Genomic DNA, 17,054 nt, shown 5'->3' on the forward strand with positions numbered 1-17,054 from the left:
GGTCCCAGGGAATAGATCTACTAAAGGGTCATCTCCCTGCTCCTCCCACTGTCCACACACGGCCAACACCACATTCCCCCTGGCATAATATGGCTTCATCATATTCACATGGTACACCCGGCGGTGGTGCGCCCGGTTCGACAGCTCCACCACATAGTTTACCTCATTGAGCTGCTTGACGACCTTGAAAGGGCCCTCCCAGGTGGCCTGTAGTTTGTTCTTTCTCACGGGGATGAGAACCATCACCGGATCCCCGGTGGCGTAGGCACGGGCCCGCGCCGTGCGGTCATACCAGACCTTCTGCTTCCTCTGGGCTCGGGCCAGATTCTCCCTGGCCAGGCCCATGAGTTCAGCCAGTCTCTCTCGGAAGATCAGGACATACTCCACCACTGACTCTCCATCGGGAGTGGCCTTCCCCTCCCACTCGTCTCTCATCAGGTCCAGGGGGCCCCTCACCCTCCTGCCATATAACAGTTCGAAAGGTGAAAATCCGGTAGACTCCTGGGGCACCTCCCTGTACGCGAACAGCAGGTGAGGTAAGTACTTGTCCAATCCTGCGGGTGCTGGTTCATAAAGGTTTTCAGCATCATCTTTAGCGTCCCATTGAACCTCTCCACCAGCCCATTGGACTGGGGGTGATACGCTGAGGCCCAGTCGTGCCGGACCCCACATTTCTCCCACAAGCACCGGAGCAGGGCCGACATGAAGTTGGAGCCTTGGTCTGTCAAGACTTCCTTGGGGAACCCCACTCGGCTGAAAATGGTCAGGAGCGCATCGGCCACGGTGTCTGCTTCAATGGAAGCTAAGGGCACTGCCTCGGGGTAGCGGGTGGCAAAATCTACCACCACCAGAATGTATTTCTTCCCCGACCGGGTCGTCTTGCTGAGAGGCCCCACGATGTCCATGGCCACCTTCTGGAAAGGCTCCTCTATGATGGGCAAAGGTCTCAAAGCCGCTTTCCCCTTGTCCCGGGCCTTCCCCACCCTCTGACAGGGGTCACAGGATCGGCAATACTGCCGGACCGTGGTAAAGACCCCGGGCCAGTAAAAGTTCTGTAGCAACCTCTGCCGGGTGCGCCGGATTCCCTGGTGCCCTGCGAGGGGGATGTCATGGGCCAGGTACAGGAGCTTGCGGCGATACTTCTGGGGGACCACCAGCTGCCTCCTGATCCCACAGGACTCCACTTCCCTTGTGGGAGCCCATTCTCGGTATAGGAACCCCTTCTCCCACAGGAGCCTCTCCTGGCAGCCTCTGCTCATGGTCCGTACCACCCTGAGGTCGGCCAGGTCCCTGAGCTTCCGCAAGGAGGGATCTTTCCTCAACTCGGCCTGGAACTCAGCAGCTGGGGAAGGGATGGGGACCGGTTCCCCCTCAGTGGCCAGGTCTGAGGCCTCAGCCTCTCTGAGCCGTGCCCCTCGGCGCTCCCTCCCCACCAGGGTAGGGTCCTGCGCCTCTGGTGTGGTACCCTCCCCAAGGTCAGGGCGCAGTGCCCCTCGCCGGCTCTGGCTACGGGTCACAACCAGGGCGGTCTGGGGCTTGCTTGGCCAGTCCTCTAGGTCTCCCCCCATCAAAACTTCAGTGGGCAAATGGTGGTGTACCCCCACATCCTTGGGGCCCTCCTTGGCCCCCCATTTCAGGTGTACCCTTGCCACGGGCACCTTAAATGGGGTCCCGCCCACCCCCATCAGGGTCAGGTAGGTGTTGGGCACCACCCGATCTGGGGCCACCACCTCGGGCCGGGCCAGCGTCACCTCCGCGCCCGTATCCCAGTATCCATTGACCTTCCTCCCATCCACCTCCAGGGGAACAAGGCACTCTCTCCGGAGGGACAGCCCCGCGCCCACCCTGTAAACCGAGCACCCTGAGTCCAGAGCCTCCAGCCCTCTGGCGAAGCTGGCCTGGGGTACTCTTCCCTCCTGAGCAGGTGGTAAACTGGCAGCCCCCCTTGCCTGGGTCGTCTGCCCCTTGTCCAGCTGAGTCCCTACCCAGTTAATCCTGGGTAGGTTGGGTCTGCTCAGTCTGTCCTTGAGCCCGTGGCACTCTGTCCGTACGTGGCCTCTCTGGCCACCGTGATAGCAGCTCAGGTCACGTTGGTCCCCTCGAGCAGGTCGGAGGGGCCCGACGGCAGGCATTCCCCTTGGGAGGGGGTTCTCCCTATTTCCCCGCTAGGGGGCCCCATGGTGACTCTCTCTCTGCATCGGGGGGGGCCTGTTCTTTTGGGACTCCTCCCGGCTACCCCCTGACCGACTGTTCACAAACTCGTCGGCCAGCTGCCCTGCGTGCTGGGGGTTCTCGAGCTTTTTGTCCACCAACCACAGCCTCAGGTCGGAAGGGCACTGTTCATACAGTTGCTCCAGTACGATTAGGTCAAGCAGGTCCTCTTTAGCTTGGGCCCCAGCTGTCCACTTGCGGGCATACCCCTGCATCCGGTTGACCAGTTGTAGGTAGGTGACCTCAGGCGTTTTACGCTGACTCCGGAACCTTCTCCGGTACATCTCGGGGGTCAGCCCAAACTCACGGAGCAGGGCCTGGTTGAACAGTTCATAGTCCCCTGCCTCCGGCCCTGTCATCCGGCTGTACACCTCCACGGCTTTGGGGTCCAGTAAGGGGGTGAGAAACTGGAGCCTGTCTGCAGGGTCAACCCTGTGCAGCTCACAGGCATTCTCAAAGGCCGTCAGGAAGCTATCTATGTCCTCCCCCTCCTTCGCTGGGCCAGGAAGCACTTATCAAAGCTCTTTGCCGTCTTGGGTCCCCCCACACTCACCGCAGCCGGGGCCCCACTGCTCCTCAGCCTGGCCAGCTCCAGTTCATGCTGTCTTTGTTTCTCCTTCTCCTGACGTTCCCTCTCCTTCTTCTCCTGCTCATGTTGACGTTGTTTCTCCTTCTCCTCCTGCTCATGTTGACGTTGTTTCTCCTCATGTTGATGTTGTTTTTCATGATCCTCCAGCTCCCTCATTTTCATCTCCCTCTCCCATTCCAGCCGCATCCACTCCAGGGATGGGGAGCTCTGCTGGGAGGATCCCCTGCTGGGTGCCGGGGTCAGGGTGCCCTTGGTATTCGCCGGGCTTCCCCCAACCCCTCCCCCAGGCCTAGGTAGGAAGGGTCTCGGGGTGTCCTGGGCAGCAGTCTGACCCCTCCCAGCCCGGTCAGGTCCCAGGGCCCATGCTGCGTCCGCCGGGCGGCTTCCCTCAGGGACAGAGATCGGGTCATCCAAGCGATCCCTCTCCTCCAGCTGGGCAATCAGCTGTGCCTTGGTGGACCTCCCGATGCGCAGCCCCCTCTGCCTGCACAGCTCCACCAGGTCGCTCTTAAGGTGTTTAGCGTACATCTCCCTGCTGGCCACTCGCAGGCCGGGCAGCTTTCCACGGTTTCCAAGAAAAACCCCTCGTGTGCCAGTCCTTCTTGAGGTCACCACCTCTTTGCCAGGGTCGAGCTGCAGAACCTCCGTCCCTGGGACCGCTCGCTGCGATCCCCCGGGGGACCCTGTTACTGCAAAAGTCCTTCTCTTTGGTCACACACTCCCAGGGGTTAACCGCCCCCTGGAACCGTCTCTCTCTGACTCTTCAGCATGCCTGGTCCCCGTCAATCCCCCTTCGTTTTACTATTCCCCAGTCACTTACTGCAGGAAGCGCCGTTCACGGGGTGCAGTACATCCCACCGCTACCACCAGTTGTCACGGAGTGTGGGGGAGTCCAGGCCCTGCACCCCTCTTCCTGGGATCCACTGAGACTCTCAGCCAGCCAGTAAAACAGGAGGTTTATTGGGCAACAGGAACACAGTCCAAAACAGAGCTTGTGGGGTACACCCAGGACCCCTCAGTCAAGTCCTTCTGGGGGAGCAGGGAGCTTAGACCCCAGCCCTGGGGTTCCCTGTGTTCCTCCACCCAGCCCCAAACTGAAACCAAACCCCCCCAGCAGGCTCTCTCCTGCAGCCTGTCTTCACATTCCTGGGCAGAGGTGTCACCTCCCCCGCCCCCTCCTGGCTCAGGTGACAGGCTCTCAGGTCTCCCATCCCCAGGGCACATTCCCAGGTCAACAGTCCCCCCGCCCTGCTGCGTCACATTGTCACATCTTGCAACAAGAAAAGGAGGACTTGTGGCACCTTAGAGACTAACCAATTTATTTGAGCATGAGCTTTCGCGAGCTACAGCTCACTTCATCGGATGCATACCGTGGAAACTGCAGCAGACTTTATATACACACAGAGAATATGAAACAATACCTCCTCCCACCCCACTGTCCTGCTGGTAATAGCTTATCTAAAGTGATCAACAGGTGGGCCATTTCCAGCACAAATCCAGGTTTTCTCACCCTCCACCCCCTCACACAAATTCACTCTCCTGCTGGTGATAGCCCATCCAGCAGGACAGTGGGGTGGGAGGAGGTATTGTTTCATATTCTCTGTGTGTATATAAAGTCTGCTGCAGTTTCCACAGTATACATCCGATGAAGTGAGCTGTAGCTCACGAAAGCTCATGCTCAAATAAATTGGTTAGTCTCTAAGGTGCCACAAGTACTCCTGTTCTTTTTGCGAATACAGACTAACACGGCTGCTACTCTGAAACCTGTCACCTTGCAACAGTAAAACAAGGCTCGTTTACACAGCAAGAAAATGTATAATCATGTGACAAAGTGGGACTGTTCTTAATGTTTCCTCTGAATAGTGTGGGGGGTGCCTCAGTTTCCCCTAGGCAGTTCTTAACAATCTAGGGGGTGGAATAAGGGTGTATGATCACTGCAGAGCCCTGGAGGGCAGGTGTGTGCAGGGGTCTGAACACAGAGAATGGCCGACACCCTGTTTCCTGGCAGCTGATGGCCTGGGCCCTTCCCCCCTGCAAGGTGAGAGCTGAAGGGTTAGAGAACAAAGGAATCAGGTGACCTCCTGGCCGGGAAGGGGGGGGGGGGGAAGAGACAAAGCCCAGAAGAGGAGGGGCTGGAGGGAGTTTCAGTTTGAGGCTGGCTGGAGACATAGAGTGAAGGGCTGATGTGGTTGTCTGGCTCACTGCCCCCCATTATGGACCCAGCTGAGGGGGCCTGTTCTCTGCACCTACAAGCTCTGTGTTAGACCATGTTCCTGTCGTCTAATAAACCTTTCGTTTTACTGGCTGGCTGAGAGTCCCGTCTGGCTGCGGAGTTGTGGGGCAGGACCCTCTGGCTTCCCCAGGACCCTGCCTGGGCAGACTCTCTGGGGGAAGCCAGAGGGTCCTGCCCCCCAACTCCACAGTCAGAAGTGACTCTCAGCCAGCCAGTAAAACAGAGGTTTATTAGACGACAGGAACATGGTCTAACACAGAGCTTGTAGGTGCAGAGAACAGGACCCCTCAGCTGGGTCCATTCTGGGGGGCAGTGAGCCAGACAACCACGTCTTCCCTTCACTCCATGTCCCAGCCAGCCCCCAACTGAAACTCCCTCCAGCCCCTCCTCCTCTGGGCTTTGTTCCTTTCCCGGGCCAGGAGGGCACCGGATTCCTTTGTTCTCCAACCCTTTAGCTCTCACCTTGCAGGGGGAAGGGCCCAGGCCATCAGTTGCCAGGAAACAGGGTGTCGGCCATTCTCTGTGTCCAGACCCCTGCACACACCTGTCCTCTAGGGCTCTGCAATGACCATACACCCTTATCCCACCCCCTAGATACTTAAGAACTGCCTAGGGGAAACTGAGGCACCCCCCACACTATTCAGAGGAAACATATTAAGAACAGTCCCGCTTCGTCACAAAGAGACACTGCCCCACCACAAGCCATTTCAGCTCTTTTGAGCATTTAACTTAACGAAAGGCTCCTAACAAAGCCCATTTCACTCTAGCTTTAAGCAATAGGGAGGAACAGGTTAACCCTGACCAGGACCCCTTAGAAAAAGGCCACAAACACCTGTCCCCACCCCTCTTATCTTCCTGGCATTCGAGCTCCTGGCTTAACGAGGTGCTTTCAGCTGAGGGTGACCCCTCAATCAGGACAGGTTAAGCACAGCTCTGCTCCTCTTTATTCATACAATAAAGACAACAGCATGTCAGTCCCCCTGCATTCAGTAGTAACATGATTTGTACCCAACGCCGGACAAAGCTGATCACTTTGAGCAGCACAGGTCTGTCTGCTGGATACCGACGCAGAGTAGGTGTGTTCTTGTAAATACGGTTTGCCCCTGAAGTCTCTCCCACTCTCTGCTGGCTGTCGGGAGAAATCATCCAGACCCTGCTTACAGCAGCAAAGTCCATCTTAGTGGGATCCAGGGCTTAGCGCCCTGGACTCTCCCCTCTGAGGCTCAAAGCATGAGACTGATTAGTTCCAGCTGCCTGGTCTCCTCACCCCCATTGCTGCTCCTCCGTCATTTGGCTCTTTCCCCAGCAAGCAGGTCACCTGGGCTACACCAACTCCTCCGCCTGCCTGCTGCAGAGGAGGGGGCCCAGCCATCAATTGCCAGGATACAGTGTCAGCTGTTTCTGGGCGCAGGCAGCCAGGATGGGCAGGGATGGTGTCCCTAGCCTCTGTTTGTCAGGAGCTGGGAATGGGTGACAGGGGATGGATCACTTGATGATTCCCTGTTCTGTTCAGCCAGACCTGCCATTGAGGGGCCTCTGCAATGATCACACATCCTTATCCCTCCACCTAGATACTCGAATAACACACAGGGGAAACTGAGGCACACACAGTATTTGGAGAAAACATTAAGAACATTTCCACTTTGTCACAGGCCAGGCATCTGTACTGGACCCGCTGGGCCCATGGTGGGGCTTGATGCAGGAATCGCTGGGGGGGGGTCTCAGGCCAGAGCAGCACAGGGCTCAGGGGGGTGATCTCCTGACTCTGGAGACCAGAAGGGAACGGCCACAGCGCATCCGTGACCTGATGGCTAATCCAGCCCGCAAGTCCCGGCTCCTGGCCCGGCGCTCGACCCCTTCCTCTCCCGGAGCTGGGGAGAGAACCCCGGAGCCCTGGCCCCTTTGCTCTTCCTGGAGGTCAGGGGACCGGGCGGGGGCTGGAGGAGGGGTGGCCCCGAGCCCCTGCAGTGACGTGGGGGCGGCTCCCCCCGCAGGAGAACAGTCGGCGGCAGAAGCAGCATCTCTGCCAGCGCTTCGACTCCCTGTGCAGCTCCCTGGAGGAGCGTAAGAAGGAGCTGGTGCAACGCATCAGCCGGGAGCAGGAGGAGCGGGTGAGCCACGTGCGCTCCCTCATCCGCCAGTACGGGGAGCACCTGGAGATCGCCTCCAAGCTGGTGGAGTCGGCCATCCAGGCCATGGAGGAGCCCCAGATGGCCGCGTACCTGCAGGTCTGTGCGGGGCGGGGGCGTCTGGGCAGGGGAGGGCAGGGGAGGGGCTTCTCCACACTGGTACCTGGCCACGCCGTGGGCACCATCCTCCCGGAATAAGGGCCTGGGCCAAGGGCTCGGGGGCAGGGGCCTGCTAGGCCACGGGCGCCTGTGGTTGCCTCTCTGCCCCCAGCCAGGAGGTCCTGCTTGGCTGAGTGGTAAAGCCCGAGGGCGGATCATGCTGCAGGCTGCTTGGAAAGGAAACGTGGTCTTGAGCCTGCCCCCAGCCAGAGCTGGGGCCAAGGCCAGCGCCAGCCTGCAGGCTGGTCGAACAGGGCCCTGGGCTCAGGGGCTGGTGGGGGCTGGGCTCCAGGAGCAGGTGCTGATGCTAACCAAGCTCTCTGCCTCTCCCTCCCTGCAGCAATCCAAGGAGCTGCTTAAAAAGTAAGTCTGGGGGGGAGACAACAGGAGAGAGAAACCTCCGGTTGGAGCCCATCTCTGTAGGGGTCAGGGGTCCTTTGGGCAGAGTCATGGATCCACGGGGCCGGTGCTAAGCCCCCAGCCTGGGAACAGTCTCTGGGAGGGGCCTGCAGTGACCCAGACCCCCGGGGTCTCGCTCTTCCCCCAGGGTGAGCCACGTGGTCTCACCGCCTCCTGAGACTGGGCCCCTGGGGCTGCAGCCCCCTGCCCCACCCCGGGAGCCCTGGGCAGCGAGTCTGGGACAGACCCTGGGGGAGACGTGTCCTCTCCTCAGGGATCACTGCCCCTCGCCCAGTGTCTGCAGGGCCACTCGCCCAGCGCTGTGAAACCAGGTGGGTTTATTGGTCACCTGGCGCATGGCCCAGGCAGCCCCCCGGGCGGCCCAGAGAACTGACGGTTACAGCCCAGCCCAGCTGCAGTGACCCCCATGGTTCACGCTCTGTCTGTCTCTCCATCCAACCTCCTTGGTCAGACTCCAGGCGAGAGCCCGACTCCTTCCAGCCCCCAGCTCTTATCACCCGCCTCGCACCTCCCAGCCCTTCATTCTCCAGGTGGGGGGATGCTTCTCATCTCCTGCCGAGAGGTGGGGCCAGGTGTCCATTCCTGGCAATTAGATTTGCCATTGTTGCCATAGATTCTCCATTGATATGAGGTTGGCTTCAGCCAGTCCTTTCCCAATGACCCATGGAGTCCCAGACACCTGGGTGCCATTCCCATCTGTGCCTGAGCCTGCCTAGAGGTGCCCAGCCTCCCCCATCCTGGGTAACAATGCAGCATAGAGGGGAAACTGAGGCACACATAGGCTTCATAAAAATATTACAAAATATCCCCACGTCCTCACAGGCAGGTTGTCCCACAGCAGTTGCCATGGGGCTCTCACACACTTGCCCCCAGCAGCCTGCGCTGCTGTTGGGGATGAGACACTGGGCTGGACGGACCTTGGCTGGGATCCCATGAGGCGCTGCCTGTATCTGTGGGAGGGTGTGAGCACAAAAATCCTGCCCCACAGCCCCCTGCCAGCCCTGCCCTGGACTCACCTCCCCCAGCTCTGCCAGTGCCCCCAATCCTGACCCGCAGCCCCCTGCTGCCCCAGCCCTGGGCTCCCCTCCCCCAGCTCGGCCAGTGCCCCCAATCCCTCCCCACAGCCCCCTGGCTACCCCAGCCCTGGGCTCCGCTTCCCCAGCTCTGCCGGTGCCCCAATCCCACCCCGCAGCCCTCTGCTGCCCCAGCCCTGGGCTCCCCACACACAGCTCAGCCAGGGCCCCCAATCCCAGAGTGGGGTGGTTGGTCGGGCTGTGCGGGGGTGTTGTGGAGTCACAGGCCCGGTGCTCTGCAATGGCTCTGAAGGAAGAAGTCAGGCCAGATTTGTGAGGCTGAGATGCCCCTGGCTCTGCCTGGCAGGATCACAGACATGTCGAAGGTGTCGATGAGCAGCCGCCCGGAGCCTGGCTACGAGAAGATGGACCACTTCTTTGTCAATGTGGACTACCTGGCCGAGATGCTGAGAACCATCGAATTTCAGACAGGTGACCCAGGGGCGCTGCAGGGCGAGGGGGGTCTGGCACCAGCAGGTCGCCCTGGGGCCATGGTGTGAGCCCCTGTCCTGGGTGCTGTGTGGGGTGGGCAGAGCTGCTCCTCAGCCCCCATGTCCATCTGTGTGTCTGTCTGACATGCAACGAGGCGGGGGCAGGGCTGGCGTTAGCTGTATCAGGGACCCCCCGGGGAGGGGTGTGGGGCCCAGGGTGTACGGGCTCCCTAAGGGGGTGTGGCTGGCTTGCAGGTGGGGGGCTGGGGTACAGAAGGGGGTGGCAGAGCACTGATCTCAGCCTCCTGGGGCGGCTGCCAGCACGGCCCCTCCCCAGCAGTGGGTCCTGGCTTCTGCCCCTCTCCACACGCAGCTGGCTATGTGCTGGGGGCAGGATGCCTGGCAGGGACCCCAGGACTGGCTGAGCTGGGTGCAGGTGGCATGGCCAGAGCCTCCCTTCTGGCTGCTCCAGGCCTCTGCCCTGCTGGGCTCTCTGGGGAGGCCTGGCCAGGGACCCTCAGTGGGGAGGGTGGGGCAGGCTTGGCCCCCCCCCCGGTGCGGTTGCTGACTCTGGGATTCCCTCGCTCTCCCAGACTCGCTGGGTGAGGACGACTCGGACGGGTTTGCAGGCGGGGATGGAGGAGATGCTGGAGCCGACGAGGACAGGCCAGAGGGGCCAGAGGCGCTAGAGGAGGCCGAAGGTGAGTGACTGGGGTGAGGGACAGTCCCCCCGGGCCACACGCAGGTAACAGCCTCCTCCTGCTGTTCAGAGACCCCCAGAGCCCCGGCTAGCAAGGCCCATGACCATGTGCTCTGCCCCCTGTCCGACCCGGGCCCGAGACTTGCCCCAGAGCAGAGCCGGATGCACTGATTGTCCAATGGCTAATTACCTCCCCGTTAAACGCCGACCCCCATCGCCAGTGGGAATCTGTCCCGCTTCGCCCTTCCTCCACCTGCCCGCAGAGCACCTGGTCAAGGCTTGTTCCCATGGAGGTGCTGCCAGAGCAGGGCTTCTCCACCTGGGGTCGGGACCCACAGTCGGCCCCAGGCTGTGCCGCAGGGTCGTATGGCAGCTCCTGTCCCACGGGGCTGGCTGTGCTCCCATCCCTGCTCCAGGCACTGCAACCTCTTGGTCCCTCCCTGCCAGGGGCTACGAGTCTTCCTAAAGGTGGGGGGGCCACGAGGCCCCCTCCATGGCCCCGCCCCTGCCCCTCCTCTTCCCCCGAGGCCCCCCCGGCCAAGCCAGAAGCTGGAGCTGGGCCAGGGAGGCTGGGCCCCTTCACCTGCCCAGGGTGGGGGAGCCAAGAGCAGCCTGTAGCCTGTATCCCCGACCCCCGGGCCCCCCGCCCAGGGCAGGTGGAGGGTCCGTGGCTCTTACCCTGACCTGGCTCCGGCTTCCAGCCTGGCCGGGGGGCGGGTCCTCTGGGGCCCAAGAGCCGCAGCCGGACCATGGGGCGGGGACATGGGCCAGGGGCTGCTCTCGGCCCCCGTCCCTGCCCCGGGCAGGCAGCAGGTCCGTGGCTCTCCACAGCTGCCTGGGCTCCACGGGCTGCTTTTCCCCGGCCCGGGCTCCAGCTTCCAGCTTGGGGGCAGGCTTCGCGGGGGCGGGGGCGAAAAGCGGACAGGCCAGGCTCGTTCACTTCCCGTTCCGGCACCTCGGGTCCCTGCCCCACTCAGGTTTGGCCCAGACGTCATGACGACGGCAGTCAGGGTAGGCCGGGTTCCAGTGGCTGGTGCTGCCATCCCCGTGATCCAGGGCACAGCTCCACTCACGCCAGTTTGGGCGGGGCCAAACCTGAGCGGCCCTGCCACCCCGAGGTGCAAGGCCCAGGGCAGAGAGCCAAGCCCAACCCCCGCATAGCACAGGAGCTGGGCAGGACCCAAGCCCCCTGAAGGGGCAGGACCTGTTCAAAACCACCCCAGGGCCCCCACCCCCAGACTAGTTACTGGGTCGCGACATTCACAGATGGGCCTTGAGCCCACAAAGGTGGAGAAGCAGCCACTGCTCTAGGCTGGGATCACATCACCCCTTAGACCCTCCCTTTGTCTCATTTGAGCTCCTGGCGTGTCACTGAGGCAGGTTTCTAACCCTTCGATCATTCCCACGGCTCTTCCCTGACCCCTCTCCAGTTCCTGATCTCACCCCCGGGCTCTTAGTGCTGGGGCCGGTCGGCCGATCTCGGCAGGGGCATGTCTGTCTGTGACGGGGCTGCCCGTGGGAGCCAGCTGAGGTCACTCAGTCAGGGTGAACTGCAGACAGACCGGGGCGGGCAAACCCCAAACGCTGGTGGATATTCCACTCCTTAGAGTTACCCAGCCAGCCCAAACCAGCTTCTCCAGCACCTCCCTGGGTACTTAGACATCCAAACAACGCAGTGCCCTTAAAGTGCCCAGCCGCAGGCCTCCATCCAGACACACACGTCAAACATAGGATGCTAAATTCTGAAAATCTTATTTCATCACAGAAAAGAAAAGGTTCTCCTGACCCCAAAGGACCAAGCCCCAGACCCAGGTCAATATAAAACTTAGATCTTACCCCAAATACACACTTACAGTCAATCCTTAGTAACTAAACTAAAATGTATTAAAAAAAAGAAAAGAGAGCGCGTGCTGGTTAAAAGATCAGTATACCGACAGACTTGAGTTCAGTTCTTGAGGTTCAGATACAGAGCAGAGATGGTGAGTCTGTAGTTGCCAAAAGTCCTTTTAGAAATAGTCCACGGGTTACAGTCCAATGTCCATGTTCAGGGTGACTCCAGTCAGTGACTGGGGATCTCAATCCTTAAGGCTCAGGGTTTCCCCCTCCTGAAACCCAAAGCAGATTGGAGATGAAGAAGGATCGTGTCCCAGGGTATTTATACATTTCCAGCAGCCCCTTGGCCTGAGAAAATAATCGGCTTCTCTTTCCTTCTCCCAAACATCCTGGCAATTAGCCCAGGGTCATTTATCCATGAACAGTTCAGATACCGGTTACCACAACCTTCAAAGAGCCATATAGACAATAATACCATGTCACTCCAGTGTCTTCCTAAATGTTAATATTCCTCTTTTGATCTTTGAATCAAAGCCAGAGCCATAGACAAGACTTGTTTGCTGACATCACAAGACCTGAGCACACAGCTCCCCTTCTCTCTCTCACAATGCCGGCTGCATTTCACAGCTCTGTTCATTTACAGATCCTCCTAACCAGTCTTTACAGTCCGGCCCTGGGTCAGGTCAGTCTGGGAGTTCATTAACTCTTTCTGGCCCTGTCACCTTTCCATGAGCTATTATATTACACTCACAATGTCACACTGTCATGGACCCCCAGGGCCGGCCCCAGCCTGTGAACAGTCTCAGGGAGGAGCCCTTCGGTGACCTAGACCCCCCTGGGGTCTCGCTCTTCCGCCAGGGTGAGCCACGAGGCCTCATCACCTCCTGAGACTGGGCCCCTGGGCCTGCAGCCCCCTGCCCCACCCCGGGAGCTCCAGGTAGCAAGTTCAGACCCTGGGGGAGATGTGTCCCATCTGGGGGAGCAGCACCCCCCCTCCAGCGTCTGCAGGGACACCCAGCCAGCGCAGGCAGACAGGCGGGTGTATCGGTGGCCTGGCACACAGAGAAGTGGTTCCAGCAGAGTCCGTTCTGGGCAGCCAGCGCCCAGCCCAGCCGCAGCGACCCCCGGGGTTCAAGCTCTGTCTGGCTCCGGCTCGCTCCTTGGTCCGAGCCCCGGGCAGTGCTTCCAGCAGCCAACGCTTATCCCCCCGCCTGCCTGTTGCTCTCTGCTGGGGAGTGGTGTTCAGCTGCCCTGTGGAGAGGTGGGACATGATCTTCTCCCCCTTGGAGCTGCCACTGTTGCCTCTGGTAGGGGGCCTGGGCAGTTCTCCCCCTGCCCTGAGAGCACACAGCCCTTTTCCAATGTCACGGAGTCCCTGGGCGATGCTCTGGAACTGCTCCCCATGAAGCCAGTCAGGACTCTGGGGCAGTCGCCTTTCTGTGAGCAGCCTGTCTTCAGGACACACAGCTCACACAGCTTCCACCTTCCTGGGTCTGACCTCGGAGCATTCAGCCTCCTCTGCCCCTCCATGTGCTTCCCACAGCGAGTCTGCTCAGGCGGGGCTCGTGGGGAAGCCAGAGGGTCCTGCCCCCCAACTCCGCAGTCAGACGTGACTCTCAGCCAGCCAGTAAAACAGAGGTTTATTAGACGACAGGAACATGGTCTAACACAGAGCTTGTAGGTGCAGAGAACGGGACCCCTCAGCTGGGTCCATTTTGGGGGGCAGGGAGCCATACAACCACATCTGCCCTTCACTCCATGTCCCAGCCAGCCCCAAACTGAAACTCCCTCCAGCCCCTCCTCCTCTGGGCTTTGTCCCTTTCCCGGGCCAGGAGGTCACCGGATTCCTTTGTTCTCCAACCCTTTAGCTCTCACCTTGCAGGGGGGAAGGGCCCAGGCCATCAGTTGCCAGGAAACAGGGTGTCGGCCATTCTCTGTGTCCAGACCCCTGCACACACCTGCCCGCTAGGGCTCCGCAACCATCATACATCCTTACTCCACCCCCTAGATACTTAAGAACTGCCTAGGGGAAACTGAGGCACTTCCACACTGTTCAGAGTAACCATTAAGAACAGTCCCACTTCGTCACATCCACCCGCTCAGTAATGATGCAGCACAGAGAGGAAACTGAGGCACACACAGGGCTCATAAAATATTACAAGAAATGCCCCCTAGTCCCAGCCTGACAGCCCTGGGGCCCGCACGGGTCAGAGGCTGCGACTTGGGCCACAGGGAGGTGGGAGGGGCAGGCGCGGCCTACACTGGGGGTCTGGCTGGAGGCCATGCAGGCCTGAGCCCAGGGCCCCACGCACCTTCGCTCCCACACTGCTGGGCCCCACTCTTGGCCCACCACTGACTGGGTCTGGGTGCTGGGCAGCGGGGGCAGAGGGGGAATATTCAGGGAGGGGCAGATGCAGGCAGCCTCCCTCTCCAGCTCACCCGCCCTCTCGTTCTCCCTCCCTAGCAGTGGGGCCCAGGCAGAAGCCATCGAGCTCCCCGCATGGTAAGTGACATTCCCGGCCAGGCCCCCACTGGGCTGAGGCGCAGCTGGGCCAGCCTGGGGGTGGGGGGCCCTACACTGCGGGCAGCTGACGTCCAGCTGGAGGTCCCAACCCACAGGGGAGGGTGTAGTTGGGGGCAGGAGCTGATAAGATGGCAAAGGCCATGGGGAAAGGGGGGCTACAGGTTGAGTGGCTGGAACTGCAAACTCCCCAGCAGGGAGATGGGTGCAGCCGGGGGTGTGTCTCCCGGGGAGCCAGAGGCCTGGCTGCTCGGACGCTTAGGAACCAGCCAGGGGAGAGCCCTGTAGCCCCGAATGTCAGGACAGGCCTGCCCCAGACCCTGCCCAGACCCTGCCCTGGCCTGGCTGGGATGGGAGCCTCCAGCCCTTGCCCCCCAGAGCCCCTTCCATGTGCTCAGCCCAGCACCAGGCCTGACCCTCTGGGATCTCAGCCAGTGCCAGCCCAGGGGACTCCAGCGGAGGGGGCAGGTGCTGATTCCCACTCTCCCCACGCCAGGTCAGCACTGAGAGCCATGCAGGAGGAGCCCACGAGTGAGACCTCCAGGACATGGTGTCATCAGCAACTGATTTCCCCCAGCCGAGACTCTGCATTCCTGGCCCCTTCTCCCCACGCCAAGACCCTGCGTTCCTGGCCCCTTCTCCCCTCGCTGAGACCCTGCGTTCCTGGTCCCCTTTCCCCTGGCCTGAGACCCTGCGTTCCTGGCCCCTTCTCCGCTGGCCGAGACCCTGCGTTCCTGGCCCCCTCTCCCCCGGCCCGAGACCCTGCGTTCTTGGCCCCTTCTGCCCCGGTCCGAGACCCTGCATTCCTGGCCCCTTCTCCCCTGGCCCGAGACCCTGCGTTCCTGGCCCCCTCTCCCCCGGCTCGAGACCCTGCGTTCCTGGCCCCGTCTCCCCCGGCCCGAGACCCTGCGTTCTTGGCCCCTTCTTCCCCGGCCCGAGACCCTGCGTTCCTGGCCCCGTCTCCCCCAGCCCGAGACCCTGCGTTCCTGTCCCCTTTTCCCCCGGCCCGAGACCCTGCGTTCCTGGCCCCCTCTCCCCCGGCCCGAGACACTGCGTTCCTGGCCCCGTCTCCCCCGGCCCGAGACCCTGCGTTCTTGGCCCCCTCTCCCCTGGCCCGAGACCCTGCGTTCCTGGCCCCGTCTCCCCCGGCCCGAGACCCTGCGTTCCTGGCCCCCTCTCCCCCGGCCCGAGACCCTGCGTTCTTGGCCCCTTCTCCCCCGGCCCGAGACCCTGCGTTCTTGGCCCCTTCTTCCCCGGCCCGAGACCCTGCGTTCCTGGCCCCGTCTCCCCCAGCCCGAGACCCTGCGTTCCTGTCCCCTTTTCCCCCGGCCTGATACCCTGCGTTCCTGGCCCCCTCTCCTCCGGCCAGAGACCCTGCGTTCCTGGCCCCCTTTCCCCTGGCCAGAGACCCTGCGTTCCTGGCCCCCTTCCCTCAGGTTTTCTATGTTCCCAGAATAATGGAATTTTGTTTGTAATTTTGTTAAAAGCCTGTGAAAAACCCTCCTGTGTCACTGGCTGGGTGGTGCTGGGGTCGGAGTGGGGGGCTGGGCTTTAGAAAACACCGGGGGAGGGGGATCTCCCCATTGTGTCACCAGTTGCACTAGCCCTGAGGGCCATCAGGCCCCCGTCCCACAGAGCCCTGGTCATAAACAGGGGGTGGGGCCCCAGCCATCAAAGCCCCCCCAGGCCCAATGGCCAGGCCTGTCACACACACCCCCCCCCCCGATCTGACACCTCCGCCAACCAGGGCAACACTGGATAGTGCCCCAGCGACTGCAACAGGAGAGCACCCCAGCGCACCCCCCTGCCCCGCTCCCGGCATCATGGCCCCTAGCCCCAGCCTGGGGGCAGCCCTGCCTGCCAGGGGAGAGCGCCCCCTGCTGAGCCCCCCCAGCCCTCTCCCTGCCCCCCAGCGCCCCCTAGCGCCACCCTGGGGTCGGTGCTGTGAGGTATTAACACATGGGGGGTGTCAGGGAATGGAAGCCAGGCATCCTGCGTTCCCGTCCTGCTCACCTTGCCCACGCTGGGGTGCAGGGCTCTGGCTTTGCCCTCCTGAGCCTGCTGGGCCCCCAGTTGTATCCGGCTGTGGGGGTGGTGGCTCCCCCTTGGGAAGGAGCTGTGGGCCTGGCTGGGGAGGGGGAGCAGCACGGCGGCCCCAGCCCCCCCATTGCCAGGGGCCTGTGCGGAGCGGGCAGGTGCTGGGTGTCTCACAAGCAATTTCCTCTGGCGGCAGCGAGCAAACAGGGCTGGACCGAGGGGGCGGCCGGCAGCGCGGGGCCGTGTGCAATTAGTGCCATGAGCGGGGAGACGCGCCCCCCCGCCCCCCCGCACTGTGCCTGCAGCAGCCCCCGCCAGCTCCACAAACCTGACCCCGGCCCTGGAGTGACGCAGGAGCCAGCCCCGGCTCAGCGCCCGCAGGACACCAGCCCCACTGCCAAGGCGGATCTGTGCAGAACTTGTGGCATGGGGGGGCTCCGCCCCCCACTCCGAATAGCCCCCCTTGTGGGGCAAGGCCTGGCCTCCCCTCTCCTGTGGCGGAAGGTGTCACGGAGTCCCTGGGCGATGCTCTGGAACTGCTCCCCATGAAGCCAGTCAGGACTCTGGGGCAGTCGCCTTTCTGTGAGCAGCCTGTCTTCAGGACACGCAGCTCACTCAGCTTCCACCTTCCTGGGTCTGACCTCGGAGCATTCAGCATCCTCTGCCCCTCCGTGCGCTTCCCACAGCGAGTCCGCTCAGGCGGGGCTCCTGGGGAAGC

The 17,054-nt window shown here is 61.7% G+C and overlaps 1 protein-coding gene across 8 annotated transcripts in view; it reads left to right on the forward strand.

The window, feature by feature from the left end:
* The window catches only part of TRIM54 (tripartite motif containing 54), a 28,328-nt gene extending 12,529 nt beyond the window's left edge, over nt 1-15,799 (forward strand). For 2 of the 8 annotated variants that reach the window (XM_075126250.1, XM_075126248.1), the window contains 5 exons: nt 7,028-7,261; nt 7,662-7,684; nt 9,122-9,246; nt 9,839-9,946; nt 12,313-12,446. In XM_075126250.1, the coding sequence (XP_074982351.1) occupies nt 7,028-7,261; nt 7,662-7,684; nt 9,122-9,246; nt 9,839-9,946; nt 12,313-12,431 (609 nt within the window). In that variant the 3' untranslated portion in view covers nt 12,432-12,446. Of the gene's footprint in view, nt 1-7,027; nt 7,262-7,661; nt 7,685-9,121; nt 9,247-9,838; nt 9,947-11,710; nt 12,290-12,312; nt 12,461-14,242; nt 14,282-14,795 lie in introns of those variants that run through there. The other 6 variants (XM_048846148.2, XM_048846150.2, XM_048846149.2 and 3 more) reach the window with 6 other exon arrangements.
* Nucleotides 15,800-17,054: the final 1,255 nt, after the last annotated feature.

This window comes from Caretta caretta, chromosome 3 (assembly GCF_965140235.1).
Source record: "Caretta caretta isolate rCarCar2 chromosome 3, rCarCar1.hap1, whole genome shotgun sequence".
Lineage (NCBI taxonomy): Eukaryota > Metazoa > Chordata > Testudines > Cheloniidae > Caretta > Caretta caretta.